Source organism: Emys orbicularis, chromosome 1 (genome assembly GCF_028017835.1).
Source record: "Emys orbicularis isolate rEmyOrb1 chromosome 1, rEmyOrb1.hap1, whole genome shotgun sequence".
Classification (NCBI taxonomy): Eukaryota; Metazoa; Chordata; order Testudines; family Emydidae; genus Emys; species Emys orbicularis.
In genome coordinates, this window is record NC_088683.1 from 94,918,888 (window position 1) to 94,928,529 (window position 9,642).

At 45.5% G+C, this 9,642-nt stretch overlaps 1 protein-coding gene across 1 annotated transcript in view; it reads left to right on the forward strand.

Annotated features, from left to right (window-relative positions):
• The window catches only part of LOC135875528 (cytochrome P450 2D17-like), a 30,481-nt gene extending 21,149 nt beyond the window's left edge, over positions 1–9,332 (forward strand). Inside the window, exons 6-9 of the mRNA XM_065400402.1 lie at positions 3,015–3,156; positions 3,901–4,088; positions 5,263–5,404; positions 9,154–9,332. Of these exons, the coding sequence (XP_065256474.1) occupies positions 3,015–3,156; positions 3,901–4,088; positions 5,263–5,404; positions 9,154–9,332 (651 nt within the window). The remainder of the gene's footprint in view (positions 1–3,014; positions 3,157–3,900; positions 4,089–5,262; positions 5,405–9,153) is intronic.
• Positions 9,333–9,642: the final 310 nt, after the last annotated feature.

Genomic DNA, 9,642 nt, shown 5'->3' on the forward strand with positions numbered 1-9,642 from the left:
TGATTCTGTACTGACTTCATTCTGGTCACTTTGTGCTTTACCTAGGAGTAAAACTAGGGTTATATTTTCCCACTGCTTGGAAACCCAGCTTATTAAACTGGATAATGCCATTAATCTATTTACAGTATAAGGTTGATATAGAGTTGTAACTAACATTAAGACTGATGCCCACTATACATTTAAAACTAAAAATTGGCTTTGTAAAAATGACGTGGGTTTCCAACTCTACCGTGTCTCAGTCAGGGCGGAGCGCCTTGTGAGGTGTCTTCACACTAGCTCAAGGTCACAGACTCACGGCTATATTATATTATATTATATTATTTGCATCATTCTGTCAATAAATCAGAATTTTTTCTATAGCGCTACTTCTTTAGTGCTAGTCTACCAGCATTACAGTGTGCTTAATTAAGTTAAACTGTTTTTAATAAAGTGCATGTGGCAAGTTTTCCAATACTGTAAGCTTATGTTTGTGTTGCTAAGAGCAAGTCAGGCATAGGGGCACCAGTTTAATAATCCCACCTAGGGCACCATAAATCCTAAGGACAGCCCTGATTGGAACTGGACTGGAACCAAAGACCATCTTGGAAGCAACATTACCAGCCCAAGCAGTCAAAAGTCATGAGTTAGACCTCCCAAAATCACAGGCTCTACTGCCACCACTTCATTCATTCTTCGGTGGCAATTCGGCGGCAGGCCTTTCCCTCCAAGAGGGACTGAGGGACCCGCCGCGGAATTGCTGCCAAAGAGCCGGCCCTGGGGTAGGGCGCAATTTTATATTCTTGCCTCGGGCGCAAAAATACCTAGTTACGGCTCTGCTTCCATGGACTCTAGTGGGTGCTGTATCTGGGTCCTTCGCTCTCTTGGCCGTGGAACAGCCCTGACATAAGCCGACCATGTACAGTTTAGAGACACTTTTTAATCGTTTTGGCAAAGGTCACAGTGAAGACTTCCTTCATCCTCCCAAGTCACAGCTTCGTTCAAAGGCAGGCTGCTGGGAATTCCATGGCTGGAAACATGTTACAGAACAAAAACCTGATCTGTTTTTATATCTTTCTAGAACAGCTGGTTGCAAAACTGAAACAATGAAACATGGAAACGTGTCACTTTTGACAAAATTTCATTTAGAAAAAATAAAAATGAAACATTTTGATAGGCTTGAAACATTCTTTTTTGAGGTTGTCAGAACAGCAATTTCAATTTTTCATTTAGAAATTACTTCGTTTAATTTTATTATGGTTTGTTTTATTTTTATATTAATTTTATTTATAGTATTTTTAAAATTTTGATTAACCTGAAACCCTTTTTGAAAAACTTTCATTTTGTGGGAAATTTCTAAATTTCAACTTCTTGTTCTGATTCGTAAACAAAGAAAATTACATTTTCATTGGCTCTTAAATAGCATATTAGTTATTGCCCATGTTAAGTCTACATCCAAATTTACAGAATTGCTCTGAGAAAATCTAGATAAGAAACCCTTACAAAACAGACGTATAAAATCCACCGCATTACAAAAGATAGCCAGACTACTTCCTGCTGTGATTCTGTCATATCTCGTATGCTAAACAAGGTGGCCCTGAAGAGTACTTGGTGGGGAGACCTGTCTTGTAGAAAATGGGATTGTCGGTTCAGTAGGTAGCACTGAGGTCCTGATCTCATAGAAGATACCAGGGCAGGAATAGGGACTGTCAAATTATTATTCACCGGTACATATATGAACTTTTGGAATCCTGATGTTAATTTGTTCGCTGGCATGTTGGCTGCACCCTGCTCGCTACTACATGGAATTCCTGACCTGATCAAGTGTGAGTGATCACACTAACCTCTTGTGCTTGCAGAGGCACAAATCTCTAAAACTGACTGGAGACCCTCCTTTAACTATGGTGGTAAGAGACTGTGGGCAGAGTTTCCCGCATGTATGCTGAGTGTACTGAGCAGCATCAGCCAGTGTGAGTCTGCCGTGCCTGGGTACTTCTCCTCCACCACCATAAGCTTTTTCAGGTGCCTTTGGCAGTGGTGCTGGAATTAGGGGGTGCTACCGCACCCCCGACTTGAAGCAGTAATAACAAACACCAGATACAGGTTTTCCATCATCAGCGCCCCCACTATAAAAATTGTTCCCGCACCCCTGGACTTTGGTGGGTCAGAAAATGCAGCTGAAGTGTCCACCAGCGCCTCACGGAAACTTTGCCTGACACAGGGGGGACAGTGCAAGCAAGAAACGTTCTTGAAAAGGGGCCTCTTCCATGTTGCTCAGCACGCAGTGTTGGTAGGCTGGTCAAACTTCCTGTAACGTGCAGGGTGGGCTGTAAAGCTTTCCCACAGTCAAACGCTAGAGCGGCCACATTCTGGGAGGGTGCTAGGGAGTCTGGGATATGGTTGGTTTGACTCGGGTCTGTCTGCTACGGTGTGGATGCCAGAACCCCAGGTTAATGCCTGGGCTAGAAAATTCTTAATGTAGAGTTGACACTCCACATAGACTTCTGCAGGGGTAGTCAATTCTTTGTCAAGGCTCAAATTTCTTGGTCAAGGTATAGGCAAGGTCCAGACTGCAGAGAAAATTAAAAACAACAACAATAATAATTAATAAGTAAATAAAAAGATTTCAGGGTCTGTTCAAAAGCATCTACCAGTCCAGATTTGGCTTGCGGTCTACCTATTGACTACCCCAGTGTAGATGCTCAAGCCCATGGTTCTCTAACCCAGGGTCAGCTGAGTCAAGTGCCACTAACCCTGGGCTTATATTGCAGTGTAGACATACCCTGTGTTTTTTGAGCAGAAGGTCCTGAGCTTTATTCCGGATGAAGTCCATGATGTGTGGGATAAATTATTACCTTGAAATGTATGCGATCAAGGAGCCATTACAGCGTGTGGTGTCATATGCACGTGTTTTGCTGCACTCTGCAAACAATTCAACCTTTCAGTCTGAGAATATGAATTACCACTATCTACCCGTCTGCACCTCTCTCCCCAACAAAAATCTTAGGTCAAATCACGCTCTCTTTTGTTCCCTTCAGGCTAAAGAGCATGCAGGGAGCAGTTTCAATGACAACAACCTTCGTATGGTAACAATAGACTTGTTTACCGCTGGCACTGAGACCACCTCCACCACTCTGCGCTGGGCATTGCTGTACATGCTTCTCCATCCTGACATCCAGTGTAAGCAAGAGGACTGGTGGAGATGTGACCGGTTCTCCCAACCCTGCATCTTCCACTGAGAACTTCTTAGCATCTGCTGTCACCTTTGTGTTCTGGGCGTATCACGCTGCCGTAGCAGCAGTCACAGCTCTGATTGGGGAAATAATTCCACTGGAAAACTCTCTGAGGGGGAGAGCAAAGATCTGTGGCAAGGGAGAAGGGAGAGAGCAAGCCCCTGTTAAAGATTTCAGTGTCAGAGGGAGCGCTCACCACTTTTCTTCATGACAAGTGCACTTTGAGACCCTCGTAGCTACTTGGTAACTCTTCCTTCTCTTAGGGTCTCCGTAGGGATAAATGCTGAGCACCACCAGCCCCTCCCTCCCTATTTTCCCGGACATGTCTGGCTTTTTGGGATTTCCTCCCGGACGGGGAATTGAGGCCCAAAAAGCCGGACATGTCCGGGAAAATCCGGACGTATGGTAACCCTACAATAGTTGATAGGAAGCTGGTTAACAAACTCACAGATTATAAACCCACATTATTAATTATTATTATTATACTTCTATATTATAATAGCTCCCACAGGCTCCAATCAAGATTGGTTCCTTGTTGTTCTCAGCGTTGTACAAATAAAGATAAACAGACAATCCCTGCCATAGAGAGTTTACAGCCTAAGGGTAAATCCGTAGGCTCCCCACTTGTACGGTGTTGATGTACATCATTAAATATGTTACATCCTCCTCAATGTAAAGGGTCTTTTTCCAGGTAAAGTCCATGAGGAAATTGATAAGGTGATTGGCAGGGACAGGTCACCCAAGATGGAGGACCTAGCGAACATGCCTTATACCAATGCTGTGATCCGTGAAACTCAACGTTATGGGGATATTACTCCTGTTGGCATGCTTCACATGACATACCGGGACACCGAGCTCCAAGGCTTCTTCATTCCAAAGGTATCTATGGCCAGGCAGGGGATGCAGACATCTTCTCCCCTTGCAGACTTATCTCCTGAAGCTGCAGACATTCCATATGTGAATCTCCCCAAGGTTCCTTGCGGGGGGGTGGGGGGTGGAGCACCAGGCTCTGAATCACACAACCATTGGTAAGTTATCAAATGTGCAGTTTTGAAAGGGCTTGGGCCTCAGGGAGCCTTGTTTATGTGGTTAGCTCCATCTTCAACAGGACTTTGGATATCTGAAAAAACAACAAATCGAGCTAAAGGATTGTAATCATTACAAGGGAGACTGTAAGTTTGTCTTGGGCACCTTATAACATTAGTACATCTGCTTGAAGGTGGAGACAGGTAATGCTGATTAACTGTGTGGAGGGAATTTGGAATGGGATATAGAAACTACCTGCTAGGTCACCAGTTCAAATCCAGAACAGTAGCAACTAAAACTCTATTATCTGAAGGCTGTTCAGAGGCCACTGTGCATCTCAGTCCAGTTCCAAATGGACAAGAGACAATGACGGGCAATTATTGCTTTCCCTGGTGACAGTCTCACTGGAGAGACCAAAGACATACAATAGTCAATTCCACTTTCGCCCTTAGAGGAAGCTCCTCTAACTCAGGCCTAAGGCATGTGAGAGGGGAAAGATCTCGCTTTTTCTGTGAAGACAATGAGAATTGTAGTTCGGAGTCTCTCAATCAGCACACTCTTACCAGAGCTAAAATTAACTTGAGAAAAATTTGAAGGAACTGGGGAGTAGAAGCAATTTTCATCACATGAACCTCATTAGACATGAAAACACCACTTGCATACTCTTATGCTATGTCTACACTATGCACCTTTTAGTGACACTTGTGCTGCTAAAAGGTGTGTCATGTAGCCGCTCTTTGTCGGCAGGAGAGAGCTCTCCCACCAACAAAAAAATTCCACCCTCAACGAGAGGTAGTAGCTTTGTTGGTAGGAGAGCTCTCCTGCTGACAAAGCAATGTTCATTGAAAGTGTCCCACTCCACTGTGCTATAAGATTATACAATTAGGTACCTGAGATGGGTTCTGTGCCTTCCTCTGAAGCATCCTACAATGGCCACTTCTTGAGATGGGAAATTGAATGCAGAGGGACTGGCCTGTTCTGATGTGACAATTCTTATGTACCCCGTTTCTTCTCTGGGGTGGATCAGGGGACGACAGTCATCACTAACTTGTCCTCGGTGCTGAAGGATGAAACAGTTTGGGAGAAGCCGCACCAGTTCTACCCGGAGCACTTCCTGGATGCAGATGGGCAGTTTGTGAAGCGAGAGGCCTTCCTGCCTTTCTCTGCAGGTAAATCCAAGGGGAGGGGCAACTGGGAGAGGCCGTCCCTGTGGAAATGAGGCACAGTGCATGAGATGTGACCCACTACTGTTATGGGAAAGTGAGTCTCCTCTAAAGCAAGATGTCCCTCTCATCATGAGAGCAGCTTCCTCATGTGGAAGATCAGTGCAGCGTGTGCTGAGCTGGGTCTGTTCTACAGTGCCCTGGTGGTACCAGTATATGCAACCGCTGCAAAATAACTCCCTCTCTCTATTTCTCCAGCGCAGAAACTCTGGCCTTGAAATGCTGTACTTAGGGTCAGGCCTTGAGAGCCTGAGCAGCTTGCCCCAGGGCCTATGTAAACCACTCGGCCAAAGGGAAGCAGTCCTGTATTCTGTACTCTGCAATAAACTGGGCAACCCTCACCTTAATTAATTCATTGCTCATCTTCTACTGCTGTAGTTATTTAAATAGAAAATAAACCTGTTACAAATCAATTCCGGTTGCTTATGTAAGAAACCCACCTACCTAATCCCTGAGGAGCGCAGAACTGCCAGGTTAAGGAGGACCTTCGTCCCTTAAGCCTATACACCCATCTGTCACGTTAGGCTCTGTTCTTCATGAGCATGCTGCATCTCCCCAGAGAAATTACTTCATACTCCAGTACATCTGCTTGAAGGTGGAGGCCCAGGAATTGGTTTAGAAGCAATGTGCACACACACAGGTGAGGTGTGTGTTATTGGGAAAAGGAGGAAGTTATAGTTAAGGATTTCTGTTAAAGCATGATCAAAATTGTTGTGTGCCACATACTTCTTTATCTGTTGCAAGGCACCCTGATCAAAGGAAGGCATTTGTTACTGGAGGCTCAGAGACCACTGCAATGGGGTACATGGATCAGTAGTGGATAAAAGGGAGACGGATGTTCCCAGTTTCCCATATGCTCCAAACTCACTAGAGAGATGGGAAGAGGGAAATACTGATTCTCTGATAGACACCAAAGGAGGCCAGCTGTGGCTGGTGGAGGGGCTGTAGGGTCTGTCCTAACCCCTCTGGTCACCACATCCACAGCAGAGGGATTTCTGAACTGGTGGGGCATGGCCTCTGCCAGGCGTGTACCAGTGCAGCCCAGGAGTTCCAGAAGTGGGAGCTGTGAAGGCTTAGCCAGGAGGATCTATGCACTGAGCAGTGTTATAGCTTTGCCACAGGACCTTTCCCAGTGACCGGATCACCTCCAAAAATAGACGAACACTTAGCAGGGTGGTTGGTGCTTTCTAGGTTTGTTTCAATGCAGCCAACCGTTTCAGTTACAGAGAGGGGTTGAGGTCCCATCAAAGGAAAAAAAGGTGTCACAAACTTAATTAGGCAGCTTCTAATGCATTTCCAGAATACTCTGCAGTACTGGGGGGTTTTTCTCTTGGTACTAAACTGAGATAGATATTGGCTCAGCGGGTACATCTATACTTCAGACTGGGGGTGTATGTTCCAGGTTGGGTACACATACCCACGCTAACTCAGCGATAGCATGTAGGAGTGTAGCCACTGCAGCGTGCGCAATGGGAGGGGCTGGTCGCCCTGAGGATGATCCCGTCCAAGATACTAGGTATCTACTCAGGTGGCTAGCCCCTCCCGCTGCTTGTGCCCCCCTGGCTACACTTCTGTTTTTAGCACACTAGCTAGCTCAGAGTTAGTGGAGGCACGTCTCCTCGAGCTGGAGATTACACCTTCCAGCTCAAAGTGTGGACGTAACCTTGGTTAAAAGCCAAATTAGTTTTTGTTCTATGATTTTATTTTAGTCCATAAACAGGTAATTGAGCAGCCACCCTCCATTTGTGCCAAACTGCAGTGCAATGAGTGTCTCCCCTGCACTCTGTCAGTGCCTGCCTTTCACTCTCTGTGGAGCAGCGGTTCCCAAATTGTGGCTCACAACCCCAAATGGGGCGGTGCCATCAGCACATGGGATCGTGGGAATCCTTTGTGTGCAGAGGACGTCATTTTGCTCTGTACAGCATGATCTCGCATGCACCATATGTATGAGGTCACACCAGGTGGAGGACACCGTTTTGTAGGACTCTGCCATATGGCGTGAGCTCACACTTTCAGTGCGTCTGAGATCATGCTATGCCGAGGAGCCCATTTTGCTCCTCCATGGTGTCTGGGGTTCTGGCAGGAAATACTTAATTAAAATGGGGTCACACTGGCAAAAAATTTGGGACCCGCTGGTCTAGAGCCTCACATAATTCAAGAATGGACTTTTTGTTAGCAGCACAAAGCACAACACCTCTACCTTTCCTATTTGCTCAACAGCCACGCTAGATAATAGTGTTGCTGCTTTTCATCTTGAACAGCTAGTCAAATTTCACGGCCCTGGGGACATTCCAGTTGGAAGGAGAGATTGATGGAGTCAGGTATTTTCTTTGATGCAATCTTATTTATAAGGAACGTACAAGTCCTGCTCCTCTGAACACAGGAGGAACCAATAACAAAAGGAGCTGTTTCTTAGCTTATGGCCCCAAGCCTCTTTTGCCAACAGACCCAAAAGCTTTTTCCCAGAGTCACACTGCACTCACAGGCTACTACTGCTTGTCCTTCTTGCTTTTGTCTCTGCCTCTATCTGTTTTTGTCTGTTCTCAGTTTTTGTGTGTTCTCTCACACACTCGCAACTCCCTCCTCTCCCCCCCCCCCCCCCCATCTTCCCAACCTGGTCACAATACCAAGTGGAACTCCCTACCCACCTGATGCTAGTTTCTGGAAAGATTCTATTAGGCCTTGTTTTAGGTGTGGGTTACAACTATCTTAAGTGAAGGGTGTGTTCACACAGCAGTTTGAATGAGGTTTTGAGTCAACCCATAGCAAGGTTTCACACAGCTCATAACATGGTCTGACCCATAACTCATTCACTTCAGGTATCAACTCATAGACTTCAAAGTTTCATTTTACTATCTTCAAAGAGAACAGTCCAAAGAGGAAGAATGGGGTGTTGTCAGAAAGGTTCCTAACGACCAAGAGAAGGATTTTGCAGTCGCTATGGGAGTAGATATGGCACCAGTGATGTCTTTCAGGCTGGCAGTGAGGTGATCCTGTTTGTACGAGTACTGCAAAGGCTTGCTGCAGTGGTTTAGCCTGACATGGGTCATTGGTGAAGATGCACCACTTGTATTTGCCTCAAGTCCAGGAAACCAATGTCCCCAGATTGCACTTGAACCAGAATCTCCTGCCTGGTAGCATGGGCATGTTGTTCTACCTCAGATTTCTCTATCTAAAGGCATTTATTTGCCCATTTCGATTCTAGAAGGAAAGAATTCCACAAAGAGCGTATGGGACAGATTTTCAACTGGTGTAAATTATCATAGATCCTTTTACGTCAATGGAGTTATGCCAATTTAACCAGCTGAGGATTTAGCCCTGTGTATTAGAGTGTCTCTGACCCTTTTGAGTCAGGCTAATGAGGCAGTAATTCCCCTCTCCAAATCAACTGACAGAATCCTTGGTTTTATCATTTCCACTGAAGCTTCTGGTGCTGGCCACCATCAGAGACAGGGAATTGGATTAAATAGAACATTGATCGGTCTGGAGAAGTGTTTCCTAGTTCTTCCTGTTCACACAGGGTCCGAGAATAGGGAGACTCACCATCTGCTGCATATGGAGGCAGATTCTCTGTTCACTCCAACCTGTGGGTGTGCAGTAAGGGTCTTACTCCTTCAGTGACTAGTCATTTACATGTGGTGTTGTATCCTCCTCCTCTCTGCCTCCTCCCTCTTTTCTCACTCCCACGCTTGCAGGTCGTCGTGCTTGCCTGGGGGAACAACTAGCCAGGATGGAGCTCTTCCTCTTCTTCACCAGCCTCCTGCAGCATTTCACCATCAGTCTCCCTGAGGGCCAGGCCAGGCCTCGAGAGGATGGACACTTTGCCGCGACACTCACCCCACACCCCTACCAGATCCAAGCTGTCCCAAGATAACAGGAGTGCTATTTCAGATGGAGGAGGAGGGCAACTTTAACCATGATTCCAGGCACCTGAAAACTCTAGGGTTTTCTGCAGATAATAACTTGGAAATTAGCTGATAGGAGCACTGTATCTAATTCCTATATTAAAATAAAGAGAATTAAATAAATATTAGGCTCACTCAACTGTAACACTAACATGTTGTCACATCTTCTGTCAAGTCACTTAATGGACACTGGTTAGATTTAAAATTTTCATGTATATTCTGACTTTGTTACTAACTCTTGAAGACAACAGTTGAAACAATTGTAGAAAATTCGAATTA